The following is a 26,610-nucleotide window of genomic DNA, read 5'->3' on the forward strand; positions in this document are numbered from 1 at the left end:
CAAAGCCCCAATTGCCCCCACTGAAATAAAGTCCCTCAACTCGCCCAACCGAGCCCCTGGCTTCCCTGGGTCCCAGCCGATTGACACCGGAAAGGACCTAAAATATTATTTTTGCTTCCAGGCCTGTTCCCTCTTCCTGCTGTAGCTGGGTTGCAGTCCCAACAGTGGCCACTGCTCCCGGTGGCACTGCTGAGACTGTGAACCGCCAGCCCGCTGATTGGCTGGCAGCTCCATTAGGTGGGATTTCCTGCCTCAGAGAATTGGAAGAAACGCCCAAAACCAATTAAGTGCCCGGGGAGCGTTAAATCCCGTCGTGGCTCGGCATGCCCAGCGGAGGCGGGCTCCAGCATGATTTATTAGGCATTGGGCGGGCCTCCCGCCCAACATAAAATTCTGGCCAGTGAGAGGGCAGGGAGAGAGAGAATGTGAGAAGGCAGAGAGAGAGAGAGAGAGAGAGAGTAAGTGAGAGGCTAGGGAGAGAAAGTGTGAATCGGCAGGGAGAAAGAGAAAGTGAGGGCAGATCATGCTTGACAAAATCAAATTGAATTTTTTGATGAAGTAACAGAGATGGTTGGTGAAGAGAATGAGTTGGATGTTGTTTACATGGAGTTTAAGAAAGCATTTTATAAGGTACCAAATAAATGGCTAATTAATAAAACTGAGGTTCACGGAATACGAGGGACAGTACCCAATTGGATAAACAATTCAGTTAAGGACAGAAAGCTGTGAGTTGTAGTAAATATTTGCTTTTCAGAATGGAGGATGGTTGACAGTGGTGTTCCCCAAAAAACAATGCTGGGACCATTGTTTGTTTTGCTGTATAAAAATGACTTAGATCTTGGAATATAGAATAGAATTCCAAAATTTGCAGGTGACACCAAACTTGGAGGTACGGTAAACAATGCAGATGATGTGAGCCACCTGCAAGAGGGCATTGATAAGCTGGTAGAATGGGCAGAGAGGTGCCCCTTGTCTGAACCAGCAGCTCACATTCACCAATCTCCCCCGTGTTCACATCTCTGTAACTTCCTCATGTCCCACAACCCATCCTAACTATTCAAACTCATCCAGTCCCGACAGCCCTCCCTATCTCTGTAGGCTCCTCCTGCCCCTGCAACCCTCCCTATCTCTGTCACCTCCTCCAGACACTACAACTCTGCCTTATCACTGTCATCTCCTCCAGTCCCTACAATGCTCCTTATCTTTGTGACCTCTTCTGGACCGTACAACTCTCCCTCTCATCATAAACTCTTCCAGCACCGACAACCCTCCCTACCTCTGTAATCTCCTCCAGCACCCTGCATCTTCCCTATCTTTGTAAAATACTCCACTCTCGATAAAGTTCCCTATGTCTGCAAACTCCTCCAGCTCCAACAACCCTCCCTATCTCTGTAACATCCTCCAGCTCCAGAACCCTCCCTATCTCTGAAATCTCTTCCAGGCCCGACATGCCACCCACTCCACCAGCCGCGCAATGTTCCCTATATCAGGAACATCCTCCAGCCGCTACCCCCCTCCGAGATCTCTGAGCTCCGCTAATTCGAACAACTTGAAAGTGCTCCAACAACACCCGCCAGCACCACTGATTGGGGGAGAGTGAGTGCGAGAAAAACGGCAGTGAATGTGTTGGGGAATGCAAGCGAGATGGTCTCAATAAAGTGACTCAAAAACTAAAACATCGAATAATAATCAACTGTCAGCAGAAGATTTCCAGGTTCGGCAACAATTCAGCTTTATTAAGGACAGGTTTATTTCTTTCTGGCCAGATGTGAAGAGCTGAAAATCTAACTGGTCGAGGTGGAGGAGATACCGTGGTTGCTGTTTAACCTCCTGTCCAGCCGAGGGCGCTCTGACTGTCCGCCTGTCCCCGTTTTCATCAGGTCACTTCTTGCCTGTCACCGCACTGCTCCTTTGCATTTGTGGCACCACCACACTCCCCTAAACCACCCCTCCCCCGCAACCCCCACCTTGTCCCCACCAGTGTATTTCGTGTCATCCAACTGTTGGTCACCTCTTGCCTGTTGGGAATAAACATTACCTTCATAGACTGGAAAATCTGGAATCCGCCTCTGAGCTGCTCTCAGTTGTTTTGTTTATTCATTAATTGAATAATTGATGTAACTGGATATTTCACCGCACTCTTGACCTGCTCTCTGAACTTGGACTGAGTCACCCCATAAATAAATGTGTTTGTGCAGCAACTCAAAGCCCTCAGCATAAATCCAACTCGTCGAAATATATATTCAGAATCGATGTAACTATTCGGATCTTTTCCTGTAATTTTATAATAGAAGAATTCTATAACACGCCCCAACCACAGAAGTATGAAGCTGCTGGAGATGGTGAAGAGTAAAATCACAGACTTCCTTCTGCTCTCCATCTCTGGGTCACTGTGATTCTCTCCCTTACTCTGACCCCTCAGTCCCTCACGGACTCGACTGGCCACTAAAATGTGTCTGACTGTCAGAGCGTTGAGCAGCAGAATTAAAGTGAATGGGAGCAATGGGGTTAAAACCTTACCAAACCAGTCAAATCCCAACCATCCGGGCTCAGTAAAATAGCTTGGCTTTAAATGACAGACCCACAGTACATTGCTGATTATCTCAACAGGTTGAAATACAAAGTAGAAGGGGACATTTTTTAAACAGAGCAGAATGAAGGTTGTTGCTAAAACCACAGCCGCCGTTCTCTCGGTGCAATATTTTGTTTTCAGCTTCTGGCAACAAATGGCCACAAATCGATCAAAGGTGAAAGTGACGGTGAACCAGACAGAACAGTCGATGGCTGCACGACTCGGGACAATGATCACATTACACACAGAGTTGATGTCCAGCAAAGATCCCCGGAAATAATAATAATTCATCCGCTTCAGTATGACCTCAGTGATAATGACCAGTAGATCCGCAGTTGCCATGGCCACCAGGTAGCGAGTGGTGCAGGTGGAGAGTCCGCACTTTCCCCGGGACAGGATCACAATCGCCAGTAAATTAACTGTAAGAGAGAGAAGGGAAAAGAGACTGGAAATTACTGATCCAACATTCTCCGTGTCTGACCCAGACGGTAAGGGCAGGATTTGAGCAGCAAAAACAGATGGGTATGGGACGTGTCAAAGGTTAAAATTTTAAATATCTCAACCCCATCAACTAACCAACCCCTGACCCGCCCACTTCCAGGTTTAGCAGAGTCCGGACAGGGGACGGACAGACAACTGCTCCCAGGAGACGTGTTGGTAATTTAAATATTGTAATGAGTCTGAAAGTCTCTGATTGAATCTGTTTTAAAGGTCTAATTCAGGTCAATTTGGTTCCCTGTTCTAACCCACTCCAGATAGAAAGAAACCCGGGGTTGGTGATTGGAACCGTATCCCCTTGTGGCATCGGACCACTCCTCCAGGATCAGACACCCCATCCTGGGATCACACTGCGCCACACCCCGGGATCAGACCCACCACCCTCCAAGATCAGAACCCAACACCCTCCAGGATCAGACCCACCACCCACTGGGATCAGACCCACCACCCTCCAAGATCAGAACCCAACACCCTCCAGGATCAGACCCACCACCCTCCAGGATCAGACCCCACCACCCTCCAGGATCAGACCCCACCACCCTCCATGATCAGACCCACCACCTTCCAAGATCAGACCTCACCACCCTCCAGGATCAGACCCACCACCCACTGGGATCAGACCCACCACCCTCCAAGATCAGACCCACCACCCACTGGGATCAGACCCACCACCCTCCAGGATCAGACCCACCACCCTCCAAGATCAGACCCACCACCTTCCAAGATCAGACCCACCAGCCTCCAGGATCAGACTCCACCACCCTCCAGGATCAGACCCACCACCTTCCAAGATCAGACCCACCACCTTCCAAGATCAGACCCACCAGCCTCCAGGATCAGACTCCACCACCCTCCAGGATCAGACCCACCACCCTCCAGGATCAGACCCACCACCTTCCAAGCTCAGACCCACCACCCTCCAGGATCAGACCCACCACCCTCCAAGATCAGACCCACCACCCTCCAGGATCAGACCCACCACCCTCCAAGATCAGACCCACCACCCTCCAGGATCAGACCCCACCACCCTCCAGGATCAGACCCACCACCCTCCAAGATCAGACCCACCACCCTCCAGGATCAGACCCACCACCCTCCAAGATCAGACCCACCACCCTCCAGGATCAGACCCACCACCCTCCAAGATCAGACCCACCACCCTCCAGGATCAGACGCACCACCCACTGGGATCAGACCCACCACCCTCCAGGATCAGACCCACCACCCTCCAAGATCAGACCCACCACCCTCCAGGATCAGACGCACCACCCACTGGGATCAGACCCACCACCTTCCAAGATCAGACCCACCACCTTCCAAGATCAGACCCACCAGCCTCCAGGATCAGACCCACCACCCTCCAGGATCAGACCCACCACCCTCCAGGATCAGACCCACCACCTTCCAAGCTCAGACCCACCACCCTCCAGGATCAGACCCACCACCCTCCAAGATCAGACCCACCACCCTCCAGGATCAGACCCACCACCCTCCAAGATCAGACCCACCACCCTCCAGGATCAGACCCCACCACCCTCCAGGATCAGACCCACCACCCTCCAAGATCAGACCCACCACCCTCCAGGATCAGACCCACCACCCTCCAAGATCAGACCCACCACCCTCCAGGATCAGACCCACCACCCTCCAAGATCAGACCCACCACCCTCCAGGATCAGACGCACCACCCACTGGGATCAGACCCACCACCCTCCAGGATCAGACCCACCACCCTCCAAGATCAGACCCACCACCCTCCAGGATCAGACGCACCACCCACTGGGATCAGACCCACCACACTCCAAGATCAGACCCACCACCTTCCAAGATCAGACCCACCACCCTCCAGGATCAGACGCACCACCCACTGGGATCAGACCCACCACCTTCCAAGATCAGACCTCACCACCCTCCAGGATCAGACCCACCACCCTCCAGGATCAGACCCACCACCCTCCAAGATCAGACCCACCACCCTCCAGGATCAGACCCCACCACCCTCCAGGATCAGACCCACCACCCTCCAAGATCAGACCCACCACCCTCCAGGATCAGACCCACCACCCTCCAAGATCAGACCCACCACCCTCCAGGATCAGACCCACCACCTTCCAAGATCAGACCTACCACCCTCCAGGATCAGACCTACCACCCTCCAAGATCAGACCCACCACCCTCCAGGATCAGACGCACCACCCACTGGGATCAGACCCACCACCCTCCAGGATCAGACCCACCACACTCCAAGATCAGACCCACCACCTTCCAAGATCAGACCTACCACCCTCCAGGATCAGACCTACCACCCTCCAAGATCAGACCCACCACCCTCCAGGATCAGACCCACCACCTTCCAAGATCAGACCTACCACCCTCCAGGATCAGACCTACCACCCTCCAAGATCAGACCCACCACCCTCCAGGATCAGACGCACCACCCACTGGGATCAGACCCACCACCCTCCAGGATCAGACCCACCACACTCCAAGATCAGACCCACCACCTTCCAAGATCAGACGCACCACCCACTGGGATCAGACCCACCACCCTCCAAGATCAGACCCACCACCCTCCAGGATCAGACCCACCACCTTCCAAGATCAGACCTACCACCCTCCAGGATCAGACCTACCACCCTCCAAGATCAGACCCACCACCCTCCAGGATCAGACGCACCACCCACTGGGATCAGACCCACCACCCTCCAGGATCAGACCCACCACCCTCCAAGATCAGACCCACCACCCTCCAGGATCAGACCCACCACCCTCCAAGATCAGACCCACCACCCTCCAGGATCAGACCCACCACCTTCCAAGATCAGACCTACCACCCTCCAGGATCAGACCTACCACCCTCCAAGATCAGACCCACCACCCTCCAGGATCAGACGCACCACCCACTGGGATCAGACCCACCACCCTCCAGGATCAGACCCACCACCCTCCAAGATCAGACCCACCACCCTCCAGGATCAGACGCACCACCCACTGGGATCAGACCCACCACCCTCCAGGATCAGACCCACCACACTCCAAGATCAGACCCACCACCTTCCAAGATCAGACCTACCACCCTCCAGGATCAGACCTACCACCCTCCAAGATCAGACCCACCACCCTCCAGGATCAGACGCACCACCCACTGGGATCAGACCCACCACCCTCCAGGATCAGACCCACCACACTCCAAGATCAGACCCACCACCTTCCAAGATCAGACCCACCACCCTCCAGGATCAGACTCCAACACCCTCCAGGATCAGACCCACCACCTTCCAAGATCAGACCCACCACCTTCCAAGATCAGACCCACCACCCTCCAGGATCAGACCTCACCACCCTCCAGGATCAGACCCACCACCCACTGGGATCAGACCCACCACCCTCCAGGATCAGACCCACCACCCACTGGGATCAGACCCACCACCCTCCAGGATCAGACCCACCACCTTCCAAGATCAGACCTCACCACCCTCCAGGATCAGACCCACCACCCTCCAGGATCAGACCCACCACCCTCCAGGATCAGACTCCACCACCCTCCAAGATCAGACCCACCACCCTCCAAGATCAGACCCACCACCCTCCAAGATCAGACCCACCACCCTCCAGGATCAGACTCCACCACCCTCCAGGATCAGACCCCACCACCCTCCAAGATCGGACCCACCACCCTCCAATGTCAGACCCACCAAACTCCAGGATCAGACCCCACCACCCTCCAAGATCAGACCCACCACCCTACGAGATCAGACTCCACCACCCTCCGGGATCAGACTCCACCAACCTCCAGGATCAGACCCACCACCCTCCGGGATCAGACCCCACCAACCTCCAGGATCAGACCCACCACCCTCCGGGATCAGACCCCACCACCCTCCAAGATCAGACCCACCACCCTCCAAGATCAGACCCACCACGCTCCAGGATCAGACCCACCACCCTCCAAGATCAGACCCACCACCCTCCCGGATCAGACCCACCCCCTCCAGGATCGGACCCCACCACCCTCCAGGATCTGACCCCATCACCCTCCAGGATAGGACCCCACCACCATCCAGGATCAGACCCACAACCCTCCAGGATCAAACATCAGAACCTTTCAGGATCGGACCCCACCACCCTCTGGGATCAGACAAGACCTCCCTCTGGGATCGGACCCCACCACCATCTTGGATCGGACCCCACCACCCTCCGGGATTTGCACACCACACCTTGGGATTGAACCGTACCAGCCTCCGGGATTAGATCCCTTCACCCTTAGGGATCAGACTACAAATACATGAATCAGATGTTACCACCCGAGGAATCGGACACAACACTTCCAGAATGACGTCCGCCTCCGGGCTCGGACCCTCTTCCCGGATCGGTCGCCTCAGAAATCAGTTTCACCAATTGTGTCTTGGAGCAGAGACTCCCTCTACCCCTTCCCACCCCTCACTACCCTCTCCCCATAACTGGACTTGGACCGCACTCCAGGAGGGGAGAGCCTCTCCACTTGGTTGAGGATCCGACGCATCCCTCCCCCTCCCTGGAACGGGACCACATTCCAGGATAGGAGATACCTCCCTGGGGTTGAGGATCAGACACAGGTCCCCGTCCCCGGATTAGGAACACGGTCCAAGATGGGAGACCCCTCCTGGTGTTGGGAATCAGAACCTCCCCCTCCTCCTTCCCGTCTCCAGACTCAGACCATGCTGCAGGATCGGAGACCCCTCCCCGGGGTTGGGAGTCAGAACCTCCCCCTCCTCCTTCCCGTCTCCAGACTCAGACCATGCTCCAGGATCGGAGACCCCTCCCCGGGGTTGGGGATGGACAGCCCAGTGATTGGAGATGTCACCACTCTCTCCCCATTTGGAGCTGGTGATTAAATCACCCCCGATATCAGGCAGCTCCCCACACACCCCGGGGTCAGCACTTCGATTACCCTGGTCCTGAGGCCTGCTGCAGAGGCCTCCCTGCCTGACCGGAAGCCAGGGCTGTCAGTCAGATTGACTTCAGGGTGAGGAACCTTTCAATGATAAAGACAGTCTGTGGAGTTAAAACTCTGGAACTGCGCTCTCAACCTATATCACTCACCCCTGTTAATATCCAGGAATAAACATTGGAGTAAAAACAAAATACTAAAACTGCTGTAAATCTGATAAAAATAGGAGAATGTTGAAAACACTCAGCAGGTCAGGCAGTATCTGTGGAGAGAGAAACAGAGTTAATGTTTCAGGCTGATAGGTTTACATCAGAATTGGAAGATACAGTTTCAAAGTAATGATAGAGCCAGTGAAAAGGACAGGGGGAGGAAAGAACAAAGGGGAAGGTCTGTGATCGGGTGGAGGACAGGAGTGATTCAATGAGAAAAGGGATGATGGTGCATTGTGAATGGGACAAATGAAGAAACAGAGGATGGGTCCAGAGGAGGTGTAAATGGTTACAGCAGAATAACAGAAGGAGAGGGGAACATAGACAATCTGGCAAAGAGGAGAAGGTTCCAGTGGCCCCAAAATGTGATGTAGAATGGTGGGTAGACCTCAGGGGTGTGGACCAGCCTGCCAGCTGTGTACCAACAGGGCATCCCCACCACAAGCAACAGTCCAGACACCCTCCATTCTCAGTGACTCTGCGGTCGCCATCCATCATTACCAGCACCGGCCTTCCGAGAAAGTGGGAGCAATGGTTATAATTTGAAGTTTCTAATTTAAGTGTTGAGTCCAACGGGCAATAAAATGCCTAATTGAAAAAGACGGCTTTGTTCCTCATTGAGTTGCGGTGGAAGAGTGTAAGAGGTCAGAGTGGGTGTGGGATGCAGAATTAACATGATAAGTGATTGGAAGCTCAGGTCAGGCCTGCAGACTGAACTGAGGAGTTCAGCAAAACAATCACCCAATTGTATTTACTCATCTCCCAATGTCCAGGAGACTCCATCATGGGCAGTGAATAGTGTTACTAAACTATAAGATGTACAAATAAATCGGTGTTTCACTCACTCCAGTTGAACAGTGACAGATACTCCAAGTAATACATGATCACTGGGGTCAGGTGTTCCACTCCGGTTCGTAACTGACACTCAGTACAATTCTACACTGACAGATACTCCCAGTAATACATGATCACTGGGGTCAGGTGTTCCACTCCGGTTCGTAACTGACACTCAGTACAATTCTACACTGACAGATACTCCCAGTTATACATGATCACTGGGGTCAGGTGTTCCACTCCGGTTCGTAACTGACACTCAGTACAATTCTACACTGACAGATACTCCCAATAATACATGGTTACTGGGGTCAGGTGTTCCACTCCGGTTCGTAACTGATACTCAGTACAATTCTGCACTTACAGATACTCCCAATAATACATGATCACTGGGGTCAGGTGTTCCACTCCGGTTCGTAACTGACACTCAGTACAATTCTACACTGACAGATACTCCCAATAATACATGGTTACTGGGGTCAGGTGTTCCACTCCGGTTCGTAACTGATACTCAGTACAATTCTACACTGACAGATACTCCCAGTTATACATGATCATTGGGGTCAGGTATTCCACTCCGGTTAGTAACTGACACTCAGTACAATTCTGCACTTACAGATACTCCCAATAATACATGATCACTGGGGTCAGGTATTCCACTCCGGTTTGTAACTGATACTCAGTACAATTCTGCACTGACAGATACTCCCAGTTATACATGGTCACTGGGGTCAGGGGTTCCACTCCGGTTCGTGACTAACACTCAGTATAATTCTACAGTGACAGAAACTCCCAGTTATACATGCTCACTGGGATCAGGTGTTCAACTCCAGTCAGTGACTCACACTCAGTTTGATTTTACTGAAACTCAGTGTTGTCCAAAATATGATCCATGGGCCAGGATCCCGCCTGTCAAAGGCTTCCATCCGGTCCGTGGATGCATTTCAGAGATGAGAAATTCTTCGATTATCTTCTTTTAGACCAGTTTTATAAAACCTCGTGCTGTCAGATTCACAGCTGACAGGTGCTCACCTCATGAGCAGCCATTTCACAGAAATCATAGAATCGTAGAAAGTTTAAGGCAGAGAAAGAGACCACTTGGCCCATCTTGTATGTGCTGGATGAAAAACGATCCACCTATTCTAATACCACCTTCCAGTATTTGGTCTGTAGCTCTGCAGGTTCTGTCACTTGAGTTGCATATCCAGACTGTTTTTGAATGCATTGAGGGTCTCTGCCTCAACTACCATTTCAGGCAGTGAATTCCAGACCCCCACTGCCTTCTGGGTTAAATGGTTTTCCTCATCGCCTCTCTAATATTTCTTCCAGTCACTTTAAATCTTTGCCTCCTCATCACTGACCTCTCTGCTAAGGTGAATAGACCCTTCACCTCCACTCCATCCAGGCCCCTCAAAATTTTGTCCATTTCAATCAGATCTCCCCTCAGCCTTCTCTGTTCCAAGGAGAACAACCCCAGCCTATCCAATCTTTCCTCATAGCTGCATCTTTCCAGTCTGGGCAACATCTTCGTAAATCTCCTCTGTACCCTCTCCAGTGCAATTACATCCTTTCTGTAATGAGGTGACCAGAACTACACACAGTACTCAAATTGTGGCCTAACCAATGAATTATACAGTTCCAGCATAACCTCCCTGCTCTTGTATTCTATACCTCGGCTAATAAAGGAAAGGATTCCATATGCCTTCTTAATCACCTTATCCTGCTACCTGCTACCTTCAGGGATCTGTGGACATTCACTCCAAGGTCCCTTACTTCTTCTTGACTTCTCAGTATTTTCCCATTAATCGTGTATTCCGTTTCATTGTTTGAGCTCCCCAAATGCATCACCAGGCATCTCTCCAAGTTGAATTCTATTTGCCACTTTTCTGCCCATCTGACTAGACCATCAATATCTTCCTGCAGCCTATATCCATCCTCCTCGCTATCTACCACACGGCCAAACTTCCTGTTGTCTGCAAAGCTCTTGATCATGTCCCCGACATTTATGCCCAAATCGTTGCTATACACCACAAAAAGCAGGGGACCCAATACCGAGCCCTGCTGAACGTTACTGGAAAAAGCCCTCCAGTTGTTAAAACGTCCATCAACTATTAGCCTTTGTTTCCTGCCATTGAGTCAATTTTGTATCCTCCTTGCTGCATTTCCCTGGATCCCATAGAATTTTATTTTTATTTTTTTAACCAGTCTGCCATGCGGGACCTTGTCAAAAGCCTTGGTAAAATCCATGTGGACCACATCAACTGCTCTACCCTCATCTCTCGTCCTTGCTACTTCTTTTCAAAATTTTGTCAAGTTGGTCAAACATGATCTTCCCTTTACAAATTCATGTTGACTATCCTTGATTAACATGTGTCTTTCGAAGTGACTGGTTATGCTGTCTCTCAGAATAGATTCCAATAATTTGCCCACTACTGAGGTTAGACTGACTGACCTGGAATTGTTTGGTCTATCCCTCGCTGCCTTTTTAAACAGAGGTACAATGTTAGCAATTCTCCAAACCTCCGGCACAACATCTGTATCCATTGAGGACAGGAAAAAGATGGAAGACCCTCTGTTATTTCATCTCTTGTTTCTTTTAACCGCAGAGGGTACATTTCATTTGGCCTTGTTGATTTTTCAGATTTCAAGGATGCAAATCCCATTAATACTTCCTTTCTCCCTATGTTTATCAAATCCAATACTTCACACTCCTTCTCCCTAACTACAACATCTGCATTGTCCCCATCCTTTGTGAAGATAGACGCAAAGTATTCATTAAGAACCATTTTAATATCTTCCGCCCCGATGCATAGGTTACCTTTGTGGTCGTTTATGGGTCCTACACTCTCCTTAGTTATCCTCATACTCTTAATGTATTGATCAAACCTCTTTGGGTTCACCTTGATTTCGCTTGCCAATATTCTTTCATGCCCCCTCTTTGCTTTCCTCATTTCCTTTTTGATTTCACCCCTTCACTTTCTATATTCCTCTCGGCTTTCTGTAGTATTGAGTTCTCAGTGTCGGATATAAGCTTTCCTTTTCTGCCTTACCTTACCCCTTATGCTCCTTGACATCCATAGGGCTCTAGGTGTGGCCGTCTCATCCTTTCTGTTTGTGGGAACATGTTTACTCTGAACTGCTTGGATCTCCCCTTTGAATGCTGCCCACTGTTCTGACACTAATTTACCTTCAAGTAGCTGTTTCCAGTCCACTTTCGCGAAATCACTCCTCAGTATAGTAAAGTTGGCCTTGCCCCAAGTGATAACTCTAACTCCTCTTCTATCTCTGCCATCATTACGTTAAAACTGACTGAATTATGATCACTATCACCAAAATGCTCTCCCACTGTCACCCCTTCCACCTGCCCATCTTCATTTCCTAAAACTAAGTCTAAAACTGTGCCCTCTCTTGGAGAATTTGCTACATACTGGGCAAAACATTTCTCCTGAATGCACCTCAAGAATTCTGCTCCTTCAATTCCTTTCATACTAAAACTATCCCAGTTAATATTGGGGTAGTTAAAATCCCTACTATTACTGACCTATTGTTATCGCATTTCTCAGAGATTTGCCAACATATCTGCTCTTCTATCTCCCTCTGACTGGGATTCTATAGTACACTCCCAGCAGTGTGATTACCCCTTATTAATTCCTTAGCTCAAACCACGTGGCCTCATTTGATGAACCTTCCATCATATCACCCCTTCTCACAGCTGTAATAGTTTCCTTGACCAGAATTGCCACTTGCCCTCCTTTCTTATCCTCTCCCTATTGCATCTGAAAAACCTGGAACCAGGAACATTGAGCTGCCATTCCTGTCCCTCCTTAAGCCATGTTTCTGTAATAGCTATGATATCATACAACCACGTGTCTATCGGTGCCCTCTGCTCACCTGCTTTGTTTGCTGTACCCCTTGCATTGAAATAGATACCCTTGAGCACTGCCAAACACTTTTTTTGAAATTTTGTTCCAGTCTCATCCATTAATTTTCTGCCTTCCGTTTTCATTTCTGATTTTGTCCCAAATGACTCTACCGTCAGGTCCCCATTCCCCTGATGAACTAGGTGAAACCTTCCCCAACATCACCAGTAAAAAGTACCGCAAGGAACTCAGTTCCAGCTCTGTTCAGGTGCAACCCGTCCGGCTTGTATAGGTCCCATCCCCCCAGCGCCAGTCCCAATGTCCCAAGTACCTAAAGTCCTCCCTCTTGCACCATCTTTCCAGTCACGCATTCATCTGTCTTATCCTTCTATTTCTATACTCGCTTGTGTGTGGCGCTGGGAGTAATCCGGAGATGACTAATTTTGAGGTCCTGTTAGCTAATTTCTTATCTAGCTCCTTATATTCTGAATGCAGGATCATCTTGCTACCTATGTTGTTGGTTCCAATATAGTTTTTTGTTTTTTACGGGAATATGTGGTTTGCCTTTAAGGCTTGCAGAGGATCAGTATTGCTTTAAGAACCGGCCAGCCTCAGGAGTTATAGGAATGTGCATTCTCGTTACCATAGAAACAGCCACTAGGAGTGACTCTCATGAAATACATTTGTTACCAATCAGTTTTGAATTGGCTCTTAGTTGAAGACAGTTTGTTCTGACAGAACAGAACAGACACAGAGGACAACGCTGTGATGACAGCACTTGTACAAAGAGCTCTCTACCATTTAAACTGAAGGAAGAGGATCTTAGTCTGTTTAATTATTATCTCACAAAATTCTGAAACATCAAGCCAAAACAGAGATCTCTGGTAACTTAAATTAAAGAAAGGGAAATTAGACTGCTACAATATTTTATCGCTATAAACTCTGAAGTCAGATTGATTCTGTTGAAAGTGTTTGCAAGTCGCTGATTGTTGGAATTCGCTGGAGAAGGAAAGCATCACCTGAAGTTAGACTATGGGCTGTTCGACTTTTTCCTCACATTGGATGATTGTGAGGACTTCAAGCAACATTCGGTGGGGACGTCAAGCAACATTGGGCTGTATATTTGCAAGGACCCTAATTTTTTCTATTTTAAATGTTGTTTATATCTTCATAGTGTTTAAGAATTTAGTTCTTCTAATTAAAGAGTTAGTTTTTTGATTTAAAGACACCTGGTTTGGTTAGCCTCATTCGGGGGTTAATAGATGGTGCCATTTGGCTGTGTCTTTCTTTAATTTGGAAAGTTTTAAATGATATGTTGGGCGATCTGTGGAGTCACGAGATTGAATTATCAGTGCGTCTCTCCCACCACTATCAGAATCGTATATTTTGACAGGAGCGGTCGGTCATAACACTTATTGCAGTTCACCTTCCCCCTTCAGGGTGCTCTGCAGCCGTTCGGTGTCATCCTTGACCTCGGCACAAGGGAGGCAACACACCATCATGGATTCAGGTCTGCGGCCACAGAAACGCCTGTCTGTTCCCATGACTATTGAATCACCTATCACTGTGGCTCTTCCAGTCTTCCCTGTACCCCACCGTGCAGCCGAGCCACCCGTGGTGCCATGGAAGTGGCTCTGGCTGCACTCCCAATGTGAAGCATCACTTTCCTCAGCTTTCAGAACTGAATACCTGTTGGAGAGTGAGAGGCACTCCGGGGTCTCCTGCACTACCTGCCTGATTATTTTTGACTGCCTGGTGGTCACCCACTCCCTCTCTCCCAGCATACCCTTAAGCTATGGGGTGACTACATCTAAGTACGTGCTATCTATGTAGCCCTGATCCTCACGAATGCATCACAGTGTTGCCAGCTGCTGCTCAAATTCCAAAACCCAGAGTTCAAGCTGCCACAATTGACAACATTTCCTGCACATATGGTTCTCCAGGATATAGGAAGCATCCTGGAGCTCCCACATAGCACAGGAGGTGCTCGAGGTTGAAGACCCCTGCCATTCCTTTATTTATTGGTTGACTTTTTGCTACTGCTAAAATAAACCTTGCCAATACTACTACACCTTAGAATTATTAATAAAAATGCACTAGTACGGATAAATCCTACTAAAAATCAATAAAGCTCACCAGTTAAAATAAACGTTACTCAAAAAAAAATACTCACCAGCTACTCACTTGTTCCTTCTTATTAATACTTAATTTGTACTTGTTTTTAGTCTGCTAATTGTTGAGACACTATAGCCCAGTTACTTACACACCCACCCTAACAGTGGTGTACAAACCGAGCTATTAACTGATACTCCCTAACAGCAGTTGCTACCAACTAATCACCTTGCAGCTTTCGTGTGATGTCACTGTTCACGTTGTTCTCAAACTCCAGTCCACTACGCTCTCACTGTTTCCCGCACACTGAGTTAACTCTTTCTCTCTCCCCGGCTTTTCATGCTCCTCTCCGTTCTCGCTGCTTCCCGCACGCTGCGCTACCTCTCTCTCTCTCTGTCTCCCGGGCTCTTTACACTCCGCTCCACTCTCACTATTTCCCACTCTCTGAATGAACTTTCACTCTCTCTCTCCCTTCGCGGCTCTTTATGCTCCACTTTGCCCTTGCTGTTTCCTGCTCTCTGACTCCAGCGAGTACTGACTTTTTTTTAAAGATCACTGGAAAGCCCCTAATATGTCTGAAGTTGGGAAATAACTGTTCCTGCTCCCAGAATCTGTCATCTGTGAAACTGAAAGCGTGATTTGTTTTCAATCTCTCGCTGTCCCGTCTCTTTCTCTCTCTGTCTCCCTCTCTCTTTCTCTGTTCCCCTCTCTCTTTGTCCACCACCCTTTTTCAATCACGCCTCTCTCTTTGTTCCCCTCTCCCTCTGTTCCTCTCTGTCTGCCCACTCTCTTTCTGTCCCTCTCTCTCTCACCCCTCTCTATCACTCTATCCCTCCCTTTCTCTCTGACAGTTGCAAGGAGCAAAAGCGAAACGAGCATCTTTGTGGTTGGTTAGTTTTAAAAAACAAATCACGCTGTCAGTTTCACAGATGACAGATGCTGGGAGCAGGAACAGTTATTTACCAACTTCAGACATATTAGGGGCTTTCCAGCAACATGAAAGAGAGGGGCAGACACGGTGGGGGGGGGGGGGGGGGTGGCTGGGGAACGGGCGGGGGGGACAGGGAGAGAGAGAGAGACAGAGAGAGACAGAGAGACAAGAGCCAGAGAAAGGGTGAGAGAGATTGATCAAGATTACTCTGAATTACATCTATCTGGAATACTCTGCATCGCTACAACAAGTGAGCCAGCTAACAATGACAACTTGTGCAAGCGAAAACTGCCAGGTATCTTATTAAATCAGTGTCCAACATAGTGATGAGAAAGTAAGTCAAGAAATTAATCTTGACATCAAAAACATCTTCACAAAAATGCACATTTATTGTTGTTTTGATGAATAGTCAGTTAAATATTTAATGCAATTATCTTTCTGAAATTGTCTCACTGGTAGAATGGGCAGAGAGGTGCCCCCTGTCTGAACCAGCAGCTCACATTCACCAATCTCCCCGATGTAAGACAGAAATTGTAATGAGGCCCCCCAGGTGAAAATATTGGACAACCTGCTCTAACTGATACTTCCATGAACATCTTTGTTCAGAGAATTGCTTTCACTGAGGTGTAATTGAATATTACACGATACTCCATTGAATACAGTAACTTGAAAATTCAGAGAGCCTGTCAGTTACAAACTGAGGTTTATTATCCGTTGAGTAAATAGAATTAAACTGCACAGATATTTCAGGCTATTTGACATAAGCAAATGAGATCACTGATTGGGTGTCTGTATAACAGTGGCACTGGACTAGCATGTAACATTATCAATCACACAGTAAAATCAGAGAGCAGCCAACATACAGATTTTCATTGGTTAAAGTCACTTACCAGGAACACCAATGACAGCGAGGATCAGGTAATATATTTTTCTGATACTGTTGAATGTTGCAATCATTTTCTGTGTGAAGTGATGTGTCCCTTCGTGCTGCAGACAATCTCTCTGTATTAAACCCTGAGGTGATACATTCCCAGAGCCTGTAATTTATACCCTACGGGATCTCCACCGGGATATTGAGGTTACCACATCGTTCAAACAGATTTTTTAATTGAACAAACAGATTACAACATCGGGTTTAGTCCGTGTTGTGATAAAATATATTTATTTCTGAGATTGAATTGGAAAAGTCCAAAGACTGGACAATTATGATCAAATTCATTAACTAATGTAAATTAGTTGTTTTGGAGAGATCAGTGTGTGAGGCTGTCGCTGGGTTGCAATCCCAGCATTGGCCACTGCTCCTTGAGGCACTGCTGGGACTGGAACCGCCAGCCCGCTGATTGGCCAATTAAGTGCCCAGGGAGCATTAAATCCCGTCGTGGCTAGGCATGCCCAGCGGAGGCGGGCTCCAGCACGATTTATTAGGCATTGGGCGGGGCCTCCCGCCCAACATAAAATTCTGGCCAGTGAGAGGGCCGGGAGAGAGAGAATGTGAGAAGGCAGAGATAGAGAGTAAATGAGAGGGTGGGGAGAAAAAATGTGAATCGGCAGGGAGAAAGGGAAACTGAGGACAGATCATGCTTGACAAAATCAAATTGAATTTTTTGATGAAGTAACAGAGATGGTTGGTGAAGGGAATGAGTTGGATGTTGTTTATATGGAGTTTAAGAAAGCATTTTATAAGGTACCACATAAATGGCTAATTAATAAAGCTGAGGTTCATGGAATAGAAGGGACAGTGCCCAATTGGATAAACAATTCAGTTAAGGACAGGAAACTGTGAGTTGCTTTTCAGACTGGAGTATGGTTGACAGTGGTGTTCCCCAAGAATCAATGCTGGGACCACTGCTTGTTTTGCAATATATAAATGACTTAGATCTTGGAATATAGAATAGAATCCCAAAATTTGCTGGTGACACCAAACCTGGAGGTATGGTAAACAATGTAGATGATGTGAGCCACCTGCAAGAATGCATTGATAAGCTGGCAGAATGGGCAGAGAGGTGCCCCCTGTCTGAACCAGCAGCTCACATTCACCAATCTCCCCTGTGTTCACATCTCTGTAACTTCCTCATGTCCTACAACCCATTCTAAGTATTCAAACTCATCCAGTCCCTACAACCCTCCCTATCTCTGTAAGTTCTTTTACAAAGAAACAAAGAAAATTACAGCACAGGAACACGCCCTTCAGCCCTCCAAGCCTGCGCCAATCCAGATCCTCTATCTAAACATGTCGCCTATTTTCTAAGGGTCTGTATCTCTTTGCTTCCTGCCCATTCATGTATCTGTCTAGATACATCTTAAAAGATGCTATCGTGCCCGCGTCTACCACCTCCGCTGGCAACGCGTTCCAGGCACCCACCACCCTCTGCGTAAAGAACTTTCCACGCATATCCCCCCTAAACTTTTCCCCTCTCATTTTGAACTCGTGACCCCCCGTAATTGAATCCCCCACTCTGGGAAAAAGCTTCTTGCTATCCACCCTGTCTATACCTCTCATGATTTTGTACACCTCAATCAGGTCCCCCCTCAACCTCCGTCTTTCCAATGAAAATAATCCTAATCTGCTCAACCTCTCTTCATAGCTAGCGCCCTCCATACCAGGCAACATCCTGGAGAACCTCCTCTGCACCCTCTCCAAAGCATCCACATCCTTTTGGTAATGTGGCGACCAGAACTGCACGCAGTATTCCAAATGTGGCCGAACCAAAGTCTTATACAACTGTAACATGACCTGCCAACCCTTGTACTCAATACCCCATCCGATGAAGGAATGCATGCCGTATGCCTTCTTGACCACTCTATTGACCTGCGTTGCCACATTCAGGGAACAATGGACCTGAATACCCAAATCTCTCTGTACATCAATTTTCCCCAGAACTTTTCCATTTACTGTATAGTTCACTCTTGAATTGGATCTTCCAAAATGCATCCCCTCGCATTTGCCCTGATTGAACACCATCTGCCATTTCTCTGCCCAACTCTCCAATCTATTTATATTCTGCTGTATTCTCTGACAGTCCCCTTCACTATCTGCTACTCCACCAATCGTGTCGTCTGCAAACTTGCTAATCAGACCACCTATACTTTCCTCCAAATCATTTATGTATATCACAAACAACAGTGGTCCCAGCACGGATCCCTGTGGAACACCACTGGTCACACGTCTCCATTTTGAGAAACTCCCTTCCACTGCTACTCTCTGTCTCCTGTTGCCCAGCCAGTTCTTTATCCATCTGGCTAGTACACCCTGGACCCCATGCGACTTCACTTTCTCCATCAGCCTACCATGGGGAACCTTATCAAACGCCTTACTGAAGTCCATTTATATGACATCTACAGCCCTCCCCTCATCAATCAACTTTGTCACTTCCTCAAATTCTCTTACAGCCTCAATCCTCCCTATCTCTGTATCTTACTCCAGTCGCGACTGACCTCCCTATCTCTGTAACCGGCTCCTCGCTACAAATCGCCCTATCTCTGTTAGCTCCTCCAGTCCCTACAATGCTCCTTATCTCTGTAACCTCCTCCAGAGCATACAACTCTCCATTTCATCATAACCTCTTCCAGCACCTACAACTCTCCCTACCTCTGTAATCTCCTCCACCACCCTGCACCTTCACTATCTTCGCAAAATACTCCAGCCACGATAAAGTTCCCTATCTCTGCAAACTCCTCCAGCTCCAACAACCCTCCCTATCTCTGAAATCTCCTCCAGGCCCTACATGCCACCCTTTCTTTGTAAACTCCTCCAGCCCCACAACCCTCCATATATCTGGAACCTCCTCCAGCAGCTACCCCCCTCCGAGATCTCTGAGCTCCGCTAATTTGAGTAACTTGAAACTCCTCCAACAACACCCGCCAGCACCAGCATCTGATTCGGGGAGAGAGAGTGCGAAAAAGACAGCAGTGAACTTGTTGGGGAATGCAAGCGAGATGGACTCAATAAAGTGACTCAAAAAATAAAACATAGAATAACAATAAACTGGCAGAAGATTTCAAGGAGCTGCAACTATTCAGCTACAATAAAAAGGGTGACACAGTGGTGCAGTGTTTAACACCGCAGCCTCGCAACTCCAGCAACCCAAGTTCAGTTCTGGCTACTGCCTGAGCGGAGTTTCCAAGTTCTCCCTGTGACTGCGTGGGTTTCCTCCGGGTGCTCTGGTTCCCTCCCACAGCCAAAGACTTGCATGTTGAAAGGTAAATTGGCCATTGTAAATTGGCCCTAGTGTTGGTAGGAGAATGGTAGGGAAAGTGGGATTAATTGGGATTAGTTTAAATGGGTGATTTTTGGTCGGGAGAGACTCAGTGTGCTCAAAGGACTGTTCCAGTGTTGTATCTCTAAATAAATAAAGTACAAGTGACGGGTTGCATCTGAACTGGAAGGGGACAAATATCCTTGCAGGGAGGTTTGTTAGCAGTACTTGGGAGGGTTCAAACTAGTCTTGCAGGGGGGTGGCACCCAAAGTAGTAGTCTCTCCAATGAGATAGTTGAGGCAAATGTAGAAGTTAAAGCAAGCAAGTCCAGTGGGCAGGACAGGGAGCGTGGAAGGTCTGGTAGGCTAAACTGCATTTACTTTAATGCAAGAAGCCTTACAGGTAAGGCAGATGAACTCAGAGCATGGATCGGTACATGGGATTGTGATATTATAGCTATGATGGAAACGTGGTTGAGGGATGGGCAGGACTGGCTGCTCAATGTTCCGGGGTACCGATGCTTCTGGCGTGACAGATGTGGAGGTAAGAGAGGAGGGGGAGTTGCATTATTGATTCGGGAGGACATCACGGTAATACTTAGAGAGGATATCCCAGGGGGAATGTCCAGCGAGGCCATATGGGTAGAACTCAGAAATAAGAAAAGCGGGATCACTTTGATGGGATTATACTATAGGCCCCCCAATAGTCAGAGGGAAACAGAGGAGCATATATGTAGGGAAATCACAAATAGGTGTAGGAATTATATAGTTGTAATAGTAGGTGGTTTTAACTTCCCTAATATCGCCTGGGACTGCCTTTGTGCTAAGGGATCAGATGATTTTTAGATTAGATTAGATGAGAGATACAGCACTGAAACAGGCCCTTCGGCCCACTGAGTCTGTGCCGAACATCAACCACCCATTTATACTAATCCTACACTAATCCCATATTCCTACCAAACATCCCCACCTGTCCCTATATTTCCCTATCACCTACCTATACTAGTGACAATTTATAATGGCCAATTTACCTATCAACCTGCAAGTCTTTTTGGCTTGTGGGAGGAAACCGGAGCACCCGGAGAAAACCCACGCAGACACAGGGAGAACTTGCAAACTCCACACAGGCAGTACCCGGAATCGAACCCAGGTCTCTGGAGCAGTGAGGCTGCGGTGCTAACCACTGCGCCACTGTGGGGAAGAATTTGTTAAGTGTGTCCAGGATAGTTTTCTGAAGCAGTATGTGGATGGCCTTACTAGAGAAGGGGCTACACTCGACATCCTCTTAGGAAATGAGGATGGGCAGGTGGTTGATGTGTCAGTGGGGGAGCACTTTGGGACCAGTGACCATAACTCTATTAGCTTCAAGATAGTTATGGAAAAGGAGAGGACTGGTCCTCAGGTTGAAGTCCTAAATTGGGGGAAGGCTAATTTCAATGGCATCAGACAGGAACTCTCAAAAGTTGAATGGGCGAGGCTGTTCACTGGTAAAGGGACATCTGGCAAGTGGGAGGCTTTTAAAAGTGAGATAGGAAGAGTTCAGGGCCGGCATGTTCCTGTTAGATGGAAGGGCAAGGCTGGCAAGTTTAGGGAACCTTGGTTGATGAGGGATATTGAGGGTCTGGACAGGACAAAGAAGGAGGCATATGTCAGGTATAGGCAGCTGGGATCAAGCGTGTCCCTCGAGGAGTACAAGGAATGTAGGAGTATACTTAAGAAGGAAATTAGGAGGGCGAAAAGGGGCCATGAGATTTCCCTGGCAGATCCGATAAAAGGAGAATCCTAAAAGATTCTATAAGTATATTAAGAGTAAAAGGGTAGCTAGGGAGAGAGTAGGTCCCCTTAAGGATCAGTGTGGCAATCTATGTGTGGAGCCACGGGAAATGGGCGAGGTCTTAAAACTCATCAGTATTTACCGTGGAGAAGGTCATGGAAGCTAGTGAGTTCAAGGGAGGGAACAGCGATATCCTGGAGCATATCAACATTACAAAGGAGGAGGTGTTGGAGGTTTTCAAGCGCAGTAAGGTGGATAAATCCCCAGGGCCTGACCAGGTGTATCCTAGGATGCTATGGGAAGCAAGGGAGGCGATTGCTGGGGCCTTGGCAGAGATTTTTGAATCATCGTTAGCCACGGGTGAGATACTGGAAGACTGGAGGATAGCTAATGTTGTGCCTTTATTTAAGAAGGGCAGCAGGGATAAGCCAGGGAATGACAGGCCGGTGAGCATTACATCAGTGGTGGGAAAGTTATTGGAAGGGCTTCTGAGAGACAGGATTTCTATGCACCTGGAAAGGCATGGTCTGGTTAGGGATTCTCAGCATGGCTTTGTGTGTGGGAAATCATGTCTCGCGAATTTGATTGAGGTTTTGAGGAGGTGACCAAGAGGATTGACGAGGGCAGGGCGATGGACGTTGTCTACTTGGACTTTAGCAAAGCTTTTGACAAGGTCCCGCATGGTAGGCTGGTCCAAAAGGTTCGAACACATAGGATCCAGGGTGAGCTAGCCAATTGGATAGAAACTTGGCTTGGTGATAGGAGGCAGAGGGTGGTAGTGGAGGGTTGTTTTTCTGATTGGAGGCCGGTGACCAGTGGTGTGCCGCAGGGATTGGTGTTGGGCCCTCTGTTGTTGTCATATATATTAATGATTTGGATGTGAATGTAGGGGGCATGATTAGTAAGTTTGCCGATGACACCAAAATTGGTCTCGGGTTGCAACAGGATATCGATCAACTGAGAAAGTGGGCCAGGGATTGGCAAATGGAATTTAACGCAGACAAGTGCAAAGTGATGCATTATGGGAAGTTAAACCAGGGCAGGAAATACACAGTGAATGGCAGGGCCTTGGGGAGTGTTCTTGAGCAGAGAGACCTTGGGGTGCAAGTGCATAGTTCCCTGAAAGTGGCAACACAGGTAGACAGGGAGGTGAAGAAGGTGTATGGCATGCTTGCCTTCATCGGCCGAGGCATTGAGTACAGATTTGGGACGTCATGTTACAGTTGTACATAACGTTGGTTAGGCCGCACTTGGTGTACTGTGTGCAGTTCAGGTCGCCGCACTACAGGAACAATGTGATTAAGCTGGAGAGCGAGCAGAAAAGATTCACAAGGATGTTGCCTGGTTAGGTGGGCTTGAGTTAAAAAGAGAGATTGGATAGGATGGGTCTGCTTTCCCTGGAACGAAAGAGGCCGAGAGCGGACATGATAGAGGTATATAAAATTATGAGAGGCATAGATAGGGTAGATAGCCAGAGTCTGTTTCCCATGGTAGGGGTGACTGAAATTAGAAGGCATAGATTTAAGTTGAGAGGGAGGAGGTTTAAAGGGGATCAAAGGGTTAAATTTTTCTACACAAAGAATAGTGGGTATCTGGAATGAGCTGCCAGAGGAGGTGATGGAGGCAGGAACAGTAGCAATATTTAAGAGGCATCTGGACAGGTACTTAAATGAGCAAGGCATAGAGGAATATGGAATTAATGCAGGCAGGTGGGATTAGTATAGGTAGGCATTATGGTCAGCATGGACGCGGTGGGCTGAAGGGCCTGTTTCTATGCTGTACGACTGTATGATTCTATGACTATGACTTTATGTGAAGAGCTGAAAATCAAACTTGGTCGAGGTGGAGGACATACTGTGGCTGCTGTTTCTCCTCCTGTCCAGCAGAGGGCGCTCTGAGTCTCCTTCTGTCCCCGTTTTCATACGGTCCGCCAAAGGTCACTTCTTGCCTGCCACCTCACTGCTCTTTTGCATTTGTAGAACCACAGCCAGCAACACCTCCCCCCCCCCAACCCCCTCCAACCCCCACCTTGCCCCCACCAGTGTATTTCGGGTCATCCAGCTGTTGGTCACCTCTTGCCTCTTGGGAATAAACATTACCTTCATGTACAAGAAATTCCAGAATCCGCCTCTGAGCTGCTCTCAGTTTTGTTTATTCATTAATTGAATAATTGATGTAACTGGATATTTCACCGCACTCTTGACCTGCTCTCTGAACTTGGACTGAGTCATCCCATAGATAAATGTGTTTGTGCAGCAACTTAAAGCCCTCAGCATAAATCCAACTTCTCTAAATATATATTCAGAATCATTATAACTATTCGGAACTTTTCCTGAAATTTTATAATGGAAGAATTCTATAACACGCACCAGCCACAGAAATATGAAGCTGCCGGATATGGTGAAGAGTAAAATCACAGACTTCCTTCTGCTCTCCATCTCTGGGTCACTGTGATTCTCTCCCTTACTCTGACCCCTCAGTCCCTTCCGGACTCGACTGGCCACAAAAATGTGTCTGACTGTCAGAGCGTTCAGCAACAGAATTAAAGCGAATGGGAGCAATGGGGTTAAAACCTTACCAAACCAGTCAAATCCTACCCATCCGGGCTCAATAAAATAACTAGACTTAAAATGACAGACCCACAGTATATTGCTGATTATCTCTACAGACTCATTTGCAAAATAGAAGGGGATGTTTTTTAAACAGAGCAGAATGAAGGTTGTTGCGAGAACCACAGCTGCAGTTTTCTTGGTGCAATATTTTGTTTTCAGCTTCTGGCAACAAATGGCCACAAATCGATCAAAGGTGAAAGTGACGGTGAACCAGACAGAACAGTCGATGGCTGCACGACTCGGGACAAGGATCACACTACACACAGGGCTGATGTTCAGCAAAGATCCCCGGAAATAATAATAATTCATCCGCTTCAGTATGACCTCAGTGATAATGACCAGTAGATCCGCAGTTGCCATGGCCACCAGGTAGCGAGTGGTACAGGTGGAGAGTCCGCACTTTCCCCGGGACAGGATCACAATCGCCAGTAAATTAACTGTAAGAGAGAGAAGGGAAAAGAGACTGGAAATTACTGATCAAACATTCTCCGTGTCTGACCCAGACAGTCAGGGCAGGATTTGAGCACCAAAAACAGGGGGGTTGGGTTTGGGTCAGAGGTTAAAATTTTAAATATCTCAACCCCATCAACAACCCACCCCTGACCCGCCCACTTCCAGGTTTAGCAGAGTCCGGACAGGGGGACGGACAGACAACTGCTCCCAGGAGACGTGTTGGTAATTTAAATATTGTAATGAGTCTGGACGTCTCTGATTGAATCTGTTTTAAAGTTCTAATTCTGGCCAATTGGGTTTCCCTGTTATAACCCACTCCATATACAAAGTCACCTGGGGTTGGTGATTGGAGCCGTGTTCCCCTGTGGCATCGGACCACTCCCCCAGGATCAGACACACCACCCTGGGATCACACGCCACCATACCCCGGGATCAGACCCATCACCCTCCGGGAACAGACCCATCACACCCCGGGAACAGACCCACCACCCTCCGGGATCAGAACCACCACCATCTGGGATTGGACCCCACTGCCCTCTGGGATCAGACCACACTACCCTCCAGGATTAGACCCACCACCCTCTGGGATGGGACCACACAACCCTCCGGGATCAGAACCACCACCATCTGGGATTGGACCCCACTGCCCTCTGGGATCAGACCCCACCACGCTCCAGGATTAGACCCACCACCCTCTGGGATCAGACCCACCACCATCTGGGATTGGACCCCACTGCACTCCAGAATCGGACCCCACCAACCTTCGGGATCAGACCCACCACCCTCTGGGATCAGACCACACTACCCTCTGGGATCAGACCCACCACCCTCCAGATTCAGACCCACCACCCTCTGGGATCGGACCCCACTGCACTCCAGAATCGGACCCCACCAACCTTCGGGATCAGACCCACCACCCTCTGGGATCAGACCACACTACCCTCTGGGATCAGACCCACCACCCTCCAGATTCAGACCCACCACCCTCTGGGATCGGACCCCACTGCACTCCAGAATCGGACCCCACCAACCTTCGGGATCAGACCCACCACCCTCCGGGATCGGACCACACTACCCTCTGGGATCAGATCCACCGCCCTCTGGGATGGGACTTCACCATCCTTCGGGATCGGACCTCTCCACCCTCCTGGATCGGACCCCACCAGCCTCCGGGATTTGGACACCCGACCTTGGGATCGGACCATACAACCCTCCGGGATTAGATCCCATCGCCCTCAGGTATCGGACTGCAAATACACGAATCAGATGTTACCACCCGAGGAATCGGACACAACACTTCCAGAATGACGTCCGCCTACGGGCTCGGACCCTCTTCCCGGATCAGAAGCCCCAGAAATCAGTTTTACCAATCGTGTCTTGGAGCAGAGACTCACTCAACCCGTTCCCACCCCTCACCACCCTCTCCCCCTAACTGGACGCGGACTGCACTCCGGGAGGGGAGAGCCTCTCCACTTGGTCGAGGATCCGACACACCCCTCCCCCTCCCTGGACTGGGACCACATTCCAGGATAGGAGATACCTCCCTGGGGTTGAGGATCAGACACAGTTCCCCGTCCCCGGATTAGGAACACGGTCCAGGATGGGAGACCCCTCCTGGTGTTGGGAATC

The 26,610-nt window shown here is 48.9% G+C and overlaps 1 protein-coding gene across 1 annotated transcript; it reads right to left on the reverse strand.

Annotated features, from left to right (window-relative positions):
- Positions 1 to 2,000: 2,000 nt before the first annotated feature.
- Positions 2,001 to 24,888, reverse strand: LOC137385216 (probable G-protein coupled receptor 139). Its single transcript, XM_068060206.1, has 3 exons — positions 24,699 to 24,888; positions 24,286 to 24,354; positions 2,001 to 2,991 (listed from the first exon to the last, which is right to left on the reverse strand). Exons 1-3 carry the CDS (start codon positions 24,886 to 24,888, stop codon positions 2,081 to 2,083), a joined length of 1,170 nt encoding a protein of 389 aa, XP_067916307.1. The 3' UTR covers positions 2,001 to 2,080.
- Positions 24,889 to 26,610: the final 1,722 nt, after the last annotated feature.

The sequence above is a fragment of the Heterodontus francisci genome, chromosome 28 (assembly GCF_036365525.1).
Source record: "Heterodontus francisci isolate sHetFra1 chromosome 28, sHetFra1.hap1, whole genome shotgun sequence".
NCBI lineage: Eukaryota > Metazoa > Chordata > Chondrichthyes > Heterodontiformes > Heterodontidae > Heterodontus > Heterodontus francisci.

What these genes read in the sequence shown, in the direction of transcription:
- LOC137385216 (XM_068060206.1), bottom strand. Translation starts at nt 24,888, where the DNA reads ATGGCAACTGCGGATCTACTGGTCATTATCACTGAGGTCATACTGAAG. An exon ending in TGATCGATTTGTGGCCATTT is followed by an intron (nt 24,355 to 24,698) that starts GTTGCCAGAAGC and finishes AGTGACCCAGAG; the next exon opens with ATGGAGAGCAGAAGGAAGTC. An exon ending in GCTTCATATTTCTGTGGCTG is followed by an intron (nt 2,992 to 24,285) that starts GTGCGTGTTATA and finishes TCTCTCTTACAG; the next exon opens with TTAATTTACTGGCGATTGTG.